Consider the following 17,493-nt stretch of genomic DNA (forward strand, 5'->3'; position numbering starts at 1 on the left):
ACATGTTGACTCACCATTCAGCAATGAAGTGAATCTACTCCAGTTGGTCTTCACCAACAGGATTCCAGCCAGTGTCAACCTAGGTTTTTAGGTTTGTGTTTTTTTAAGTCTATATATGAACAAATATGTTTGGAAGACACCGTTCTCCTGAAAATTCTCTCTAATATTAGTTAGGAGAAATTAATCCTTATATATAACTAATGTACACACTTTACCCAGTTCACATTTATGTAAAGCCATGTAGTATCTGGGCATATGTTACAGAATTCCCTAGGCTGAAAGTCACAAATTCTAGCACCACTGCATTACATCCCACCAAACCTGTGCTAAAGTGAATGCTTGGTGTGATTTTCCCAGTACCATAAGCTGTAACCATATCCAAGTGGATTAGATGCTTTTATAACCTTACTGCATGTGTGTCCTGGCTTCTAACATTGCTCAGATTCAATATGTTGCAGTCACTGGTTGCAAATTCTAAGTCAGTAAAAGGATGTTGCTAGTCCAATGAAGAAGTCAGCAAAATGTGTAAGTTCTTATCCTTATAAAATGCTTGCTCAGCTAGAGATGTGTATTCCATCCCCTAGAAGATTTAATGAAATTCTCCCATCTCTGCAGAAGGCATTGCAGATAAGAGAAAAGAAGATTTGAAATGGCTCTGGTGAGAGGGATAATTTGAAATTGTTCCTCTTCCATTGAAAGTCTGGGTTATGAGATTTTACAGGGATGTGGGAAAGAGTGCTTATAATTTAGGTGTATAAGAGCAGAGGGGAAGGCCTGGTGTATATATCTGGTCTGTGGATGAAAGGAAGCCTTTCTTTTCAACCATCTTTATGAGTCTCATGCCCTTCTGTGGGACAACACCGCATGTAAGTTTTGGGGAAATGAGCCATGATTTATTTAGAGGTGATTTTTGAAAAGAAGGTTCATTTGATGGAATTCATCATTTTTTATGGAAATTTTCTAAGGCAAAAGCTTAAAATTGCAGAGTTCTGGGCCAACGTCCTTAGGGATATTTAAAAGCCAACATAAATATTTCAACAGCAGTGTGTTAATGTTCCTACATTTCAAAAGCTATAAATTTGCTGACAGTTCCATGAAAGGAACTGTCTTGTGTGTACACTGTCCTGTTCAGTTCAGCATAGTTTCTTCAGAGCATTAAGAAATATAAAAGGGATTGCAAGCATTTGACTAACAGATTGTTCTCCTGTGTGTGTGTGTGTGTGTGTGTGTGTGTGTGTGTGTATATATATATATACACATACACGCAGCAATGTTGTTGTATATAAAGCCTTAAATAAGAAATGTATCCCTTTTGCATGCAAGTATGGACATATTGATCCACTGAAGGAGAATATGCAATATTAAATACACCAGTAACTTAAGATAGAGGCCCTAAAATATGAGACATGTCTCCCGAAGGATGAACAAGATCTCAGTTTCTCCTTGACCCTTGACCCTATCCTAATCTTGCTGTGGAATTGACATATGGTAAGCTCCATATAAACACCATTATAAAAGTAACTTTATATTTAATTTCATCCTCAAAGGGGGGCAAAGGGAGAAACACATACACAACATACATATACAGAATCAATGGGCCTGTTTCTGCTGCAGCAGTACTAGTCTTACTTTGCTTTGATGCAGGATTTCCTATTTATTCATTGCAATTCATTACTTTGGGGCATTCCAGCCAAAAGATGGGATATAAATTCAGTAAGTGAGCTAGCAGTACATGTCTTATTCAGAGACACCAACCACGGTTTCTCATTTGATGGAAACAGTAGTTAAAATTTGCTGCTTCCAGCATGACTGGAAGCCAGACCTACCACAGCTGGGTTGTACCAGCCAAGACCACACTTGTTAGCTGCTCATTACGCTATTGCTAAAAAACAAAAAAACCTTCTTCCAGCATGAGTGAAGGGAGATATGAATTTTTCAGAAACTGCACATTTGGTGTTAGAAAGTTAAACTTAGTGATATCCAAAGTATAAAACTAAGTGCAGTTCTAATTGTGCCTAGATGTTATATCCAGTTCAAAAAACAAAGACAAGTGGTGATACTTTTGTAGATAGCAATGCCCCACTTCCCAGGTTGCAGTGACAATGTTGGACATCAAATCATTTTGTCATTGCTTCTGCACAAGAAAATGTGTAATATGAAGATAGAAAATAGTGGACATTTTGAAAATATAAAATATGCTTATATAATTGAGAAAACTTCTCATTCTGTTAAAGGGTACTTTAAATGATGCTGATGACCCAAGTACAAGTATTGGAGCCTATCATTACATGCTGGAAACAAACTTGGGGAAAACCATGCTGGAATTTCAGGTACTGCTACACATGTGATTGATTTAGTTTATTTATGCCCATATCAGCTAGTATTGTAAAGCCTTCTAATAGACTTCCATGCATGTTTACTCTGTTTCATTGTATTCAGTGCAGTTTTCATCCTACTAAAAGCATTGCATTAGAATTTTTGTATTTCTTTCTATTTTTTAATGTGCCATCATTTCTTTGACCATAAACATTTATAGTATACAAATTGGCTAAGACAGAAAGCAGCATCTGAAATGTAAAATGAACTTTCAAAAGGAACTAAATAAGACTTGTGGTTGCATGTATACACATACGGATACTTTTTCCCATCATTTTTTAAAGATTGGGGTTTGACATTTCCCCTTTGAACACCGTTTTCCAGATTAGATTCCAGTTGGAAAGAAGTTGCCTTTTATTTATCGCTACAGTGATTTTAACGTGGACTGGAAAAATTATGTGGTTCAAACTGATACTATTTGATTCCAAAACAACTGATCCAACTCATATTTTAAAATCTGTCTAGGGAATATACTTTCTTTATAAATAAAGTTATACAGTCTTTGCATTTAATGACTGTTTTTCCTCTGCGTGATGAAAGGCAGATCATGAACATTTGCCAATTGTTAAAAGCATAGAATACCTAAGATTGTTCCTTTTGGGGATAGATGACAAAATGATCACAAGCTTGAACACTGGATGCATTTCCATTTGTTTAAGGCAGAGTTTGGAAATATTGCTTTTTTTGGACCATCACTGCAATTATCTTCCAGCCAGTATGGCTAGAGGATTCCTGGATTTGTAGTCATCTTGAGGGGGAGAGAGGCCTTGCAATTTTTTGTATTGTTTTGGAATTTTATTGTACACCGCTATGATCACTGCGGAATAGCGGTCTATAAATAAAAAATATTATTATTATTATTATTATTATTATTAAATTCATATTTATGTAAGTGTTGACTTCCCTTTCAGCCAACAGTTCAATGGATTTCTTCTAGTTTGGACTATTATTATTATTATTATTATTATTATTATTATTATTATTATTATTATTAACCTTTATTTATGAAGCGCTGTAAATTTACACAGCGCTGTACATGCAATCTTTTTAGTTAGACAGTTCCCACTACCAATTCAATTCAGGCCCCTGGAACAAACTTCTAAGCTCTGACCTAAGGCCTATTTTAGACAGTTGGCCATATGCACAGAAACACTATTGTATCCTGCTGACTATGAAGCCAGTATCTAATTTCTCACTGAAATGATTGCTTCCAAATTACTTTCTTTGTAAAGTGTCATTGTTCAAAATATCAGCTGAAAGCATACAGTACCTGTATCCAGGACTGGCCCTCCCATTAGGCAGTGAGATAGCCACTGTAAACACCAGATCCTGCATGCCATGAAGGCATTGGAGGCCAGAGTTACATGTGTCATAACATTTGCTCTATACCCCTTATACCTCTTTGCTGCCTTCCGTTGTAGTGGAGGATGGTGTCCTGACACCAGAGCCAAAATAAAATTCAACAGCCTGTTTATTTGGCTTCTATATATGGGAAGGTGAGAAGGATACAGTCATGTCCTCAAGCAGTAAACATTTCTTGGTCTCATTCCACAATACTGAAAAACAGGTTGATTTTGAGATTGATGTCAAGATGACAAGTATTATTTTAAAATTAAGGACATTCAGTTTTGCACTTACAGATTCATAAACCAGAGTTAGGGACCCATAACTGCTCTGTATCCATTAATCCTACAGCTCACCTTAACAGCTATTAGCCACATTGGGTAAAGGAGATCTGTTCTGTTAGTTTTCTGGGCACATGTAGGATGGTATTTCCACCACAATCCTGCCAGCAAACAAAGAAGACAATCAGAAGCAGGACCATTCTTGCAAGTCTTTATCACAGCCTTATTGGGGGCAAGGGAACATAGAATCATAGAATCGTAGAGTTGGAAGAGACCACTAGGGCCATCCAGTCCAACCCCCTGCCTTGCAGGAAATCCAATTCAAAGCATCCCTGACAGATGGCCATCCAGCCTCTGTTTAAAGACCTCCAAGGAAGGAGACTCTATCACCCTCCGAGGGAGTGCATTCCATTGTCGAACAGCCCTTACTGTCAGGAAGTTCCTCCTAATGTTCAGGTGGAATCTCTTTTCCTGTAGCTTGCATCCATTGTTCCGGGTCCTGTTCTCTGGAGCAGCAGAAAACAAGCTTGCTCCCTCCTCAACATGACATCCCTTCAAATATTTAAACAGGGCAATCATATCACCTCTTAACCTTCTTTTCTCCAGGCTAAACATCCCCAGCTCCCTAAGTCGTTCCTCATAGGGCATGGTTTCCAGACCCTTCACCATTTTTGTCGCCCTCCTTTGGACACGCTCCAGTTTCTCAATGTCCTTTCTGAATTGTGGTGCCCAGAACTGGACACAATATTCAAGGTGGGGCCTCACCAAAGCAGAATACAGTGGGACTATTACTTCTCTTGATCTAGACGCTATACTTCTATTGATGCAGCCTAAAATAGCATTGGCCTTTTTAGCTGCCGCATCACACTGTTGACTCATGTTCAACTTGTGGTCTACTTGGACTCCCAGATCCCTTTCACACGTAGTTTCATTCAGCCAGGTGTCACCCATCCTATATCTGTGCATTTTATTTTTCCGCCCTAAGTGCAATACCTTACATTTCTCTGTGTTGAATTTCATTTTGTTAGCTTTGGCCCAGCTTTCTAGTCTATTCAGGTCATTTTGAATCTTGATCCTGTCCTCTGGGGTATTAGCTATTCCCCCTAATTTGGTGTCATCTGCAAATTTGATAAGTATGCTCCCAATTCTGTCGTCCAGGTCATTGATAAAGATGTTGAATATCACTGGGCCCAGGACAGAGCCCTGTGGGACCCCACTGGTCACTTCTCTCCAGGATGAAAAGGAGTCATTGTTGAGCACCCTTTGGGTTCGGCCGGTCAACCAATTACAGATCCATGTAACAGTTACCTTGTCTAGTCCACATTTTACAAGCTTCTTTGCAAGAATGTCATGGGAAACCTTGTCAAAGGCCTTACTGAAATCAAGATATACTACATCCACAGCATTCCCTTCATCTACCAAGCTGGTAATTTTATCAAAGAAAGAGATTAGTTTTGTCTGGCATGACTTGTTTCTCTGAAACCCATGTTGACTTTTTGTGATTATGGCATTGCCTTCTAGATGTTCACAGACTCTCTGTTTAATGATCTGCTCCAGAATCTTTCCTAGTACTGATGTCAGACTAACTGGACGATAATTGTTGGGATCCTCTTTTTTCCCCTTTTTGAAGATGGGGACAACGTTTGCCCTCCTCCAGTCGGCTGGGATCTCTTCTGTTCTCCAGGAGTTTTCAAAGATTATTGCCAATGGCTCCGATATTACATTTGCCAGTTCTTTTAATACCCTTGGATGGAGTTCATCTGGTCACATCTTCTTCCTTGTGCCCCAATTTCCAACTGAACAGACTTTCCTTTACCCAAGCCAGTTGCTGGCTCCTAAGATGGACTGGGAGGAAGCGGGTTCAGGTTAGGCCAGGCTAGACAATATTAATTAGTTATATTTCCTTAACTAAGTGCCCAGTCCAGGATTTTGACTATAGTCAATGAAAAACTAAGTAGTCTATAACAACTGATCAATGAAAGTCTTATAATTATTATGCCAGTATTCCAAAAAATATAAAATTAACAGCTGTACACCTACATTAGCTCTTGTGCAAATGAAAGAACATCCTTGGATTTCATGTCACTGTTCTAGCATAATAGGTACCGTAACAACAACCTTGATATGATGTTTTCCATGATGCAGTACACCATGGGATCCAATGCTCATTCTCCATAACAAAACCTTACTTTTTCTGTTATTGTCAAAATGAGGGTTTGTTTTAAAGTAGTTTGATCTGCAGCTATTTATGTTGTTATTCTTTAGGAATTGATGATAGTCTTTCAACTACTGCACTGGAATGGAAGCCTCAAAGCCCTACGTGAAACTAAGTGCTCTCGACAAGTAAGTATCCCTGTAAAACTATAACCATTAGGTAATATTGCAACAGTTATTACCAACCTTCACTTACAGTGCCTGTAAGAATGCAAAGGTATTCCACCTTTTGACCTTTGCATATTTTATTCCATTAGTGGGAAATGTTTAAGCATAACTATTTCTCGTTAAATCAATGAGATTTTAAAATCACTTTGGCTGGAATCCTGTATGAGAGTTGGTCATTGTAAGTGGATTTACACATGCAGGAATTAGAATTGTGAAGATGTGAAACATCCATATCCAGTAGAGGGATGTTGTTATGTAACTATATAGCACAGCTGGCAAAGAAACTGATGGGCAACAGGACCAATGCACAATGCCACTGATGCACAACAGGATCAATGTGCATTGCATCGGTCCCAATCAGGCACTCTTGCTGGTGTCCTGTCACACATCTTTGCAATTCATTAACAGAGTTTCTTAGTAATTTGCTAGGTAGGTAAGTGTATACAAATTTATGCTGAGTATAGGATTGCAGCATTTGTTAATAAATGATATTGAAAATGCCTTGGATGCATCATATAGGATTCTGGGATTTGTAGTCTGAAGCGGCACTATAGCACTCTGGCAAATATTTCTAAAAAGCTCATGAAATTACAAATCCCAGGATTCCCAAGGATGGAGCTAAGGCATATGGTATTAAAGTACTATAATTGTGTCATGTGGAAGAAACCTGAGACAGCTGCTTATAAAGGATATCTGCAAATTGCCCTTCAGTGATGGTGTATGATTGCATGGAGTATAATGGCTGGCATCCTATTCAGCAGTTAAGCGATCGTAATAATAATAATAATATTTATTCATTTCGAGCATTTATATCATGTCCTATGTCCCATAAGACTTCCAGAGTGGTTTACAAATAGTTAATTTGACAATTCCCTGCCCTCAGGGTTGCAGTCTAAAATGGCATTAAGCACAAGGGGATGGCAGGGAGGTGAGGGAATTAAGTCCAGGAAATGATGTGTGCTGTTCTATCCCTCCCAGGCCAGAGCAATGGCAGTTGGTATGGAGGGAAGGCCTTGTGATCTGGTAAATGCTGGGGATTCTTATTTACAGTAATGAAGAATCAAACATGATCTCCAAAACCTACCTTTGCAGCCTGGCAGTGTACTGACCAAAATTTCCAAGCAATGTCATATAGTTTATTCGGTCTTTGACCAGAAAAATTTCCAAGCTGCTGGAGATCAGGGTGCTGGAAATGACACTTGCGGTGCTCTTCTGGATGCCAGGCACACTGAGACAAGACCTTTAGCAGGACCCTAAGGAATCTCTCTACTTGCCTGTTTTTAATGCTCCCCATAACTAGGAAATAGCTGTGACCAGCTGTGATCCAGTGACCAGGATTTCAGGAACACTTTGTCCAGTGTGCTGCTTTAGGGAAGGGGATAGACTTAATGTTGATGATGCAGGAATTTGGAAGATGCTGGTCACAATATCAGTAGATAATTGCAAATGAATTATCACAGGACAGTAGATAATTTGTATTATCTATACAAATTTTGTATAAATAATACAATATATATAGATAATAAAACATATCACTAGAAAATTGCAAGGAAAACCATTCATACAAATTTACATAATTAATGCACTGCTTGGATGTTAAGCTCATATCACTTTTCTATTAATTCTGAAATATATCACTTTGCCCTTTTTTTAAAAAAAATAACAAAAAACAGAAACAGAAAATGAGATTGATATTATACAATTTGCCCAGAGCTTGGAAAATTCGTTTTGGAGGACTACAATCACAGCATATCCAGTCTGCTTGGGGGTTTTAAGCTGCCATGGCACCTTTCACAAGAATATAGCTAATTTAAAACAAACAAAAGTAATAGAAGATCTAGGGTTGATGGCTGTAGAAATGAACATGAATAGTAATAGCTGGCAGCAGGAGGAGGAGCTTCAGGGTACCAAAGTATTGCATGTTTCAAGCCAGAGGATGCATAATTTTTGTGGCATGGAAGAGTAGTGCAGCTTATCCCTGTCAAAGAATGGAGAAGTCCTGACCTGCATAACAATAGAGTTCCTGGACTCTTCTAGATTCTGATGAAATTGGAAGTGACTGAAATATTACATCTGGTTTTGTTAATGGTAGTATGAGTGGGAACAAGGTACAATGGATGTACCTTGTTTTACCCAAGAATTGTGATTTTTGGAACTGCAGTTCTCTGTATTTTCAAAAATGTGTTAAGAGCCTCTGTGATCTCTGGGGTGGTTGTAGAGGCTACACAAAAACCTCCCTCTACCCAAGGCATCTGTTGCCCATTGGTCATGAAATCCGCAGGCCAATTTATATTAACTATTTTCTACTCCAGTTTATGATGTTTCCACTATGTCAAACATACTGCTGGTATGTGTTCTGAAATATTGACATCAGCTGGCAAAAATTCCAGACTTAATCCATTATTTTGCAATGTGTTCAGTTTTAAGAAGACAATGACATATTTGTTACTAACACTTGCTATTGGGGTGGGCGGGTAACAGGAAGTGATTTCCTACTACTCTCAGTATAATTTGGATGAAAGGATGAGAAGTCACATGGCTCTGGACTGGCTTATGAAGGAACAAGAAACTCCAGGCATTATTTCACAAGAGCTACAAGTGGCACTTCGAGAGCTGGAAGAAACCAGGAAAGCTGGACAAGAGCTGCGGTTCTACAAAGAAAAAAAAGAAATTTTGAGTTTAGCACTCAGTCAGCTGTACAGTGATCATAGTGCTGCCTCCTCAAATGATGATCATATGAATCTAGCCCTAAGTGGCTATCACTAGGGCAAGGTGGCTTGACCAGGCTGTAATGGGCTAAGCCTTGATTGAAGAGAGCAGCAAGAAGCAACTGTTGACCTTCAACATGCAGTGTAACATGCAAAGTCTCAAACTAAGCTGTTGATCAGCAGCGGCATGGGGACGCCTAGCATCATATGCAAATTCATAGCAAGGGTACAGAGGAAGCATGACTCTCCCATTAGCCCTCTTTCACTGCATTGGGAATATCCAAAGCTGCCATTATACAATGTGAAATTGTATGTGACCAAGAGAGATTGTAGAATTTTTTAAAATAATAATTATAGTTTAGGATTATGTCTTCTTTAAGAACAAATGCAATTATTGAATAGCTAAGGCAACTGTTATTGTATAATCAAAATAAAATTGGCAGAATTATTTATTGTAATTTAGTCCATTCATTTCAGAGGACAAAAGTGAAAATTCCCTGAAGCTGTCTGTGTGTAGTTTTCATCATTATTCAAAGTAGCAAATAAGGGGTAGCAATGTGCTTTCAAACCAAGATTTGGCTATGTTTTTGTGAAATCCTTGGAGCAAAACCCTTCACATTTGGGAAATGATCAAGATGATATTCTTCTTGGGGGGATTGTTAACCTGCATAGATGTTTTTCTTGCTTAAATGAAGATATATGAAGCAGTGGCATTCCCGCACCGGGAGACACCAGGTGCAGGAGGAGAGACTTCCAGTGCTGAGACTTCCAGCATGGTTTCCAAGGTGGAGGAGTGCACAGGAGCACCTGTGCAGGCAGCAGGGGCATTCATGTAGCCCTGGACAGCACCTGCACAGCCCAGAGAAGCTCCTGTGGAGGACAGCGCAGCAACCGCAGCCCCAAGTGACATCCGTGTGGCCCTGAAGAGCACCCACACAGCCCCAAGGAGCACCCGTGTGGCTCTAAGGAGCTCCCACAGAAAGCGGAGCAGCCCCTGTGGGGGGTGGGGAGTTAACTGGGTATCACCCCCCTTTTGGCAGTGTCACCCAGTGCAGCCTGCACCCCCCCCACACACAGACACACACCAGTGATACTACTGATATGAAGCTAGGTGAACATCTAATGAAGCTAGGTGAACATCTAATTCCCTACCTGACAGGGAAACAAATTATCACTTTTTTAAATAAGAACATGGGAAAGGCTAGGGTTCGTATATTGCTGTTCAGTAGAGAAATGTTGAATGAAGTAGTTATATCTGCCAGCACAGCTGGTATCACCTTCATCCTCCCACTCCTTGAAAACTTGGCACTGCCTTCTATCTAGAAATGTTTGACCAACAAAGTGTCATCAAAGAAAGGCTGACAATATCAATTGTGACACATATAAATTATTATATCAGTTCTGATGTTCTATAAAGGTAAAGTAGCTTTCATTATTTCCTGACAAGTAATGCAAAGCACATTTTTTTAAAAAAAGGTTCACTATTGGTTTCCTTTAAAATGCTTTCAAAAAGAGCTTAATAAAAGAAAACTACTTTTGACAACTCTGTTTTCATATCATCCTAGGTCCACTGTTTAGCCCACTCCCCAAAAACACAAATTCACTGGCCAGTGGATAGGCAGAGAAGTGTCCAGCTATGTTCCTATATCTGGATGCACAGTGACATATCATCCTCTGGGACCTCCCAAAGGTCTTCCAGAAGTCCTTGGAGGATGATATCATTGCTAGGCCTCAAGCATTAAGAACAAAGATGGATGCTTCTCTGCTGCTCCCATGCTGTGCCCCAATAAACTGATAAAGGAGATCTACACCTGTTCATAGGAGAGGTTCTAGGAGATAATTTGGTCATTGCACAAAGTTTGTAGAGAACTGTGACCTCCACAATGACCAAAAATAAAAATTGACTCATACAGGCACAGTCTTGACATGACATGACTCATTAGAAAGGACAATAATGCTCAGGAAAGTGGAAAGAAGTATGAAAAGTGGAAGACCACATTATAGATGGATTGCCTCAACCAAGGAAGTCACAGTCCAGAGTCTGCAAAATCATAAGAGGCTGTTAATATTAGGATGTCTTGGAGACTTCTCATTCATAGGGTCACCAGATGAGACAATGGCATAGGATCTCTCAACGACAATGGCAGTGGCATCATAGCTAATACAGGAGAAGGCTAAGATAAATCAATCTTGAAGCCTTTTACCTTAAAAGCCCCTTGATGAGACAATCCAAAATGAAAAAAGAGATAGTGCCACAAGATGAAATTCCCAGGTTGGAAGTTATGTACAGTGGGCTCTCCCCTTATGCGGGCGATCCGTTCCAGATCCCCCCCCCCCGTGTAAGGGGAAATCCACGTGTGTTCAAGCCCCATTAGAAGTAATGGGATTTGTGCCCGTGGCGTGCTGTGGCATGGCAGCATGTGTGCAGCACGGCTGTGTGCACACAGCATGGGTGCATGCCCATTACTTCTTCTGGAGTGTGCGAGAGGCTTTTACAATGCGGCTTTCCATGTATGCTGAAAGCCGCATATGTCACACCTGCATATAACACGGGCACACTGTAATAAGTTACTGGGGGAAAGCAGAACAATTTGTTCATTGGGAACACATTCTTCTGGCAACCAAGGAAGTGACTCTATATATAGATGTTGCCTGGTGGCCATTATACAAATAAAATAGACTGCATAAATGGAAGTGGAAGATAGAGAAGTTCCATTCTCTCTGCAAAAACAAGATCAGGAGCAAATTGTAGCAAAGACCATGAACTGCTAATATCAAAAACTAGTAAAACTGAAGAACACTAAATCAATAATTGTAGCAAAATGCAACCAGTAGAACATTCCTATGGAATTTAAAGATAAAGTAAAAAAAAGAAAGAAAGATTTACACTGCTAACCCTAATTAACCAGGAGCCAGAAGAACTGTAGACTGAAGAAGCCCAAAAGAAAAAGCCTCAAAAGAAATCAGATGAAATTCTGTAAGTAGAAAGGCAACACTACAAAGTGTCGGGGTTTTGTTCCAGGGAGCTCTCCCCACAGATGGGAAAAAGTTGGGGTGGGAACTTTGTGTTAGTAAACTTCTATCAGAGAGGTTACTGGTTGGACCACAGCTCCCCAAATTCCCCATTTAAAAGGCAAATTCCGGGAGCTGTAGTCTACAAGCGTGCCTTCTCTAGGCTCCAGCACAACCCTAGATTTATGCCATGGAAAGTACTAGGCTATTTGCCCCACCCTTTTCATTCAGGGCCCTTTCACACTACATAATTATAACACTATCATTCGATTTTGTCCGTGGTTCCATCCTATGGAAATGTAGGATTTGCATTTCAGGGAGCGGTTTTTATATTCTCAGCCAGCAAGCTCTAATGCAGTGGTTCCCAAAACTTGGCCCTCCAGGTGTTTTGGACTTCAGGATTTATCACACCAGCTATAAAAACAAAATTTTAATAAAATCATCTTTGTCCAGTACTTATCACACAGTATCATGTCTGTCCTGCTGATACCTTGCATTCCACTCATTACTATAGTGCACATTTTCATTCACACAGGCAAAACCCATCAATAGGCTCTCATTCTCGCTGCTATTCTATTACTGCTTTCATGTAATAGGCCCTTTCCACTGAAGTTCTGCTTCTCAGCCAGTCGTGTGGTATGAGTGGGTTTGATTCTGCTCCTCTCCCACCCTCCCCCTCATAGTGATAACGGCCGTCAACAGTTTCCTGAAACCAGATGCTGTGTGCATATTCACGCAGCAGCCAGTTGTGGGAGGTGGTTAGCAGCCATGATAACTCTTCCTCATCTCTTCCTCCCACAAGGCAGTGTTTGGCAGTGTAGAAAACAGATCATGCAACCATGGATCACAAAAGCACTATTGTGGGAGAAAGTGTGACAAGAAACGATGTCAAACCATTCCCTTCGTAATGGAACGCTTCCATTCTTAAACCAGCCCAATTATGAAGGGACAGTAGGCTAGTGTGATAAACTTGTTAAACTCACAGATGCCCTAGCCATCTTGGCCAATAGTCAGGAATTCTGGGAGCTGAAGTCCAAATCACCTGGAGAACCAAAGTTTGGGAACCACTGCTCTAATGCTTCACCAGACTCCAAACCCAGGATTTCATATGATCCGACCACAACGGTTAAAGTGGAATCATACTGCTATAAATGTGTAGTGCAGAAACGCCTTTAATATAGGGGATGTTGCCATTGGGGGTGCTACCACTGATTTACCTTGAAATTAGACAATCCTACTAACACAAACAGGGCTTGGCTTGGTTTCACCAGTTATTTGTAAAAAGCCATGGTTCCTTTGCTTGCATGCCATTAAAGAGTGGCTTAAGGAGGCTCTGTCTGGCCACATAAGCAACTTCATCCCAGGCATTGCTGTTCTCACACACATTACAAGTTGGGTTAACTGGATCCAGGATAAATGGCCTGTGGGAGGGAAAAGAGAAGCAAGTTCTAGGATGTAAGCTATCTGCTAGATTCTTCATAATAGCATATACTGCTGTAAACCTTCTCTTGCACGCACACACACACACACACACATATATTTGGGGGGTATTGTGGGGGGGGGAAGTATCCTGTAGCCCCTGGTGCCAATTGCACAAAAGCAACCAGCTGCTGTGCAGGCACAGTTTGAGCACAACTCTGTCCTTCTGGATACATTTGAACTGCCCTTGTGCATCTGAGAAAGAAGGAATAGCTTTAGATCAGGGGTGGAGGCTGCTCCTGCATACCCTCAGTGTGCAGGCAGAAGTGGAACATACCCCAAAGTTATCCCAAACTAAGCATATGGCTGGAGAATGTAGGGGTTACGTGTCCCCTTTAGGGTTCAAGGATGGAGGCATTAGTGCAATGAAGTTGGTGGTTTATTTAACATGCTAGTCTAGATGTAAGCATTCAAGCTGAGCAGTCTAACTTTGAAGCAAACATTCACTTAACCATTTGGAATAATTCTTGAAAGTCCACCCAGCAATAGCATATAGCAGATCACAGGAGCATACTGGATATGTGTCAACCAAGCACTGAACAGCTATCATTAATTCATAATGGAAAATTACCAAGCAAACTTCAAGTGAGAACTATTCATACTGAACCTTTCCTCTACATTTCAGATTTTTTTATTGTTACTAGTGAAGAGTTCCAGTTAGTTGATGGTAAAGGTAGAATATTTTGAAAATGCTTCATCTGCTTCTCCATAAAATTCCTAAGGGCTTAATAACTACAGCTTCTAAACTTGAGGATACTTTCCTTCAGCATGGCTCTACATTATTTTTTACCTTATGGTCACCTTCAGGCTTTTCCTTTCAGGAAACAAGGCTAAACCTTTCAGTCCATCCCCAGAGCTGCACTTTTACACCAGAGAGGAAGTGGAGATGAAGGAACTGCTTCCATTCCTGGATGGCCATCATTCTGTCATATGGGGCTGCTGCCTTGGCTTCTGTGCCTGACATTTTGCAAGGTTTGCTACTGCAATTTCCACTCCTGAAACATCTTCCTAGTTCCTCAAAATAACCAATTTAGGAAGAAAGAAGACAGCTGTGCACGTATGGATTAAGAGGATATGTTGAACAGATGAATCCATGTAATTTGGAACTACAGGCTTGGAGAGAGAGACCAGGGTGGGGTGGGAAACTGTGATACAAGGGGGGTACCATAAAATGCCCAGTAAGTATGGTGTCACAGTATACATCTCTGCCAGTATTTGTATACTGTTATCCAGGAATAGAAACTGTTTCTTCTTCCACAAGTATGCAGCAGGAGGATGAGGAGACTCCCAAAAAACAACCCTTCACACATTTTGGAATTCTTTTCTTTAGTATTTTTTTTTGGCAGGCATTCCAGGGCCTTTGGGAGGGTCATTGTGGGTCCCAAAGGCCACACAGGACCTGTGCATAAAGTCAGTAAATACAAAATTAAAATACAAAAGAATGGTTAGGTTCTTCATTAAGGACTTATGGGACTACTAGCTAAGAAGAGAGCTTCAGAATAATTATTGTCTTCTTGAAACAATTCCTTTCTCTCCAACTGCATTCATGATCCAGTCCAGTTTCTCCAGAACTCAGAACTTGAGGTCTGTTTCACTATGGCCAAAATCTACAAAATGCTTCCCCCACAAAGGCCTGTGCCCATATAAAACAGTTAGCATACTCTTAATTTAATAATTCTACTAGTAAACAAGCAATAGTCCTGATGGTACAGCTCTGTAACAGAGACTATCCTATGAGAATTCTGAAGCTTACTCACCTGGTTCGCTTCAAAAACACCTTTTGGAAAACTGTAAAATTTGGTTTGTAATGCTTGTGCCATACGATACATATATCTTGATACTGAACCAAAAGCTTTAATACAGCTCTCATCCCCTGTACAAAACTGAAAAAGATGGGTTTTCCAGCCAGTTCCCATACATAGATTGTGATGAGCTCGACAGCATAGGAAGAAGGGAGCCTACGAAATCTAAACACAAGCATACACCAGGTTTAGTTTCATAGAATGAGCTGCCATAAGGAATGGTTAGAACCAAATCTTTAAATCAAATCCATGTTGAAGACCAGCAGTAAAATTCAGTTGTGGTTTCCTATTTATTTGTAAGCTATCGTGGTTTCCCATTTTATTTTTTAGCCATGGGGAGATTTCCAGTAGTAGCCACAAATATACCAATGTAGCTTTAGATCAGGGGTGGAGGCTGCTCCTGGAGCCCTGGTGGCGCAGTGGGTAAATGCCTGTACTGCAGCCATTCACTCGAAACCACAAGGTTGCGAGTTCAAGACCAGCAAAAGGGCCCAAGCTCGACTCAGGCTTGCATCCTTCTGAGGTCGCTAAAATGAGTACCCAGACTGTTGGGGGCAAATTAGCTTACTTGCTAATTAGCTTACTTGCTGTTCACCGCTATGATCTTTGGAATAGCGGTATATAAATAAAACTTATTATTATTATTATTATTATTATTATTATGTATTGCTTTCCCACAGTTATTCATACTCTCCATTTTTACAAGCTGAGTGACTGCATAGAAAATTTGGGAATATAATTTTTTTGTATTACAGCTCTCAGGAGTTTTTCACACAGGAGGAATTTCTCTTAATTTCGAACGAAAATAAAGTGGGGCCAGAACGCATTCATGTGAATTCGCTAGTTCAGCGAATGTATGTGAATTCGAATTGTGTTCGAACTGACTTCCCATTGCCCAAAAATAGCATGCCATTGCCTGAATTTGAGTGTGGTAGTCTATCATGGAATAACGTGAAATCCCATGATTGCGCTTGGACTGACTTCCCATTGCCCGAATTTGTGTGTTGTTGGTTATCACACAATAACGTTAAACCCCATGATTGCGTTCACATTGCCATTGGATTATACTTCCAATTTCCCTTGTCTAATAACGTCCTCAGAGTCCCACATCTAGTGGTCATCTTGGCTAGATGATTCTGGGATCAATTGGCCCTGAAGTAACATTTCCAAGCTTATAGTTGAATGGACATAGAAAAGATACCTAAATCTCCATATTATATTATTTGCCATTGTCCCTTGGGAAAACATAAAGATCTGGTGCTCTGAAGGGGAATTAAACTAGTTGTGAAGATACTAGCAACCTACTTATTTTCGTCTGTCGGTTTTGCAAAGGAGGATTTGAACCAGTGCTTTATTAAACATATGAGGTCCTTCAACCTTTTTGTGCATGCCTTGACAAATTCAACTTGGTATTTCAACAGAGCCATTGTGTATAACTGAATTTTATCATTGTCACTGCAGAGGTAGAGCCGGCGATAGAAGCTTTCTTTTAAACCTGTTAACACAAACCAAGAGGTAAGACAAATGAAACCATCTTGACCTACATTATCTTCACATTTTTAGTAAAACCCAGTCCAACAGATTGTGAGACAATGGAATATTGTTTCTATATAAATTACATAGATTTAATAATTCAGGAATATGGGTTGGGGATGGGAAAGGGGTGGGACTGCCTTCAAAATAATAGTACGTATCTCTTACCTGGAGATACTGCAAACCAAAGTATGTCATAACAAAGCATAATATCAAGTAAATGATCGTGGTGATCTTTAAAACACTTAAAATAGAATCTTAAGGAAAATGATGTCCCTTTCTGAAAAATTAGCCTACAAAAAGGAAGAATTAAAAAAAGTATAATTAGTAGAATGGCATTTTTTACCAAGAGAAATACAGTATCAGGAGGAAATGGAGGTAAAAGCCCATAGTACTGAATAGAAGTGTGAATACAAACCTGTTGGTCCATGAAGATTTCATCAATCTTCTTCCTAACTCTTCTAGTATCTCTGTAATATTCTTTTGGCAGTCTTCTAAATCCTTAAAGGCATTGCTAAAAATAACTATGTCCACATCAGACCACTTGTGTATGTCTGTTCCTTTTATGTATGAGCC

The 17,493-nt window shown here is 40.0% G+C and overlaps 2 protein-coding genes across 2 annotated transcripts in view; one reads left to right on the forward strand and one right to left on the reverse strand.

Moving 5' to 3' along the window:
* LIX1 (limb and CNS expressed 1) overlaps positions 1 to 9,539 on the forward strand; it is a 58,360-nt gene extending 48,821 nt beyond the window's left edge. Inside the window, exons 4-6 of the mRNA XM_042448333.1 lie at positions 2,235 to 2,330; positions 6,267 to 6,344; positions 8,865 to 9,539. Of these exons, the coding sequence (XP_042304267.1) occupies positions 2,235 to 2,330; positions 6,267 to 6,344; positions 8,865 to 9,149 (459 nt within the window). The 3' untranslated portion in view covers positions 9,150 to 9,539. The remainder of the gene's footprint in view (positions 1 to 2,234; positions 2,331 to 6,266; positions 6,345 to 8,864) is intronic.
* LOC121920651 (leucyl-cystinyl aminopeptidase-like) overlaps positions 1 to 17,493 on the reverse strand; it is a 409,227-nt gene that overhangs the window by 314,282 nt on the left and 77,452 nt on the right. The gene's annotated exons all lie outside the window — the stretch shown is intronic.

This window comes from Sceloporus undulatus, chromosome 2 (assembly GCF_019175285.1).
Source record: "Sceloporus undulatus isolate JIND9_A2432 ecotype Alabama chromosome 2, SceUnd_v1.1, whole genome shotgun sequence".
NCBI lineage: Eukaryota > Metazoa > Chordata > Lepidosauria > Squamata > Phrynosomatidae > Sceloporus > Sceloporus undulatus.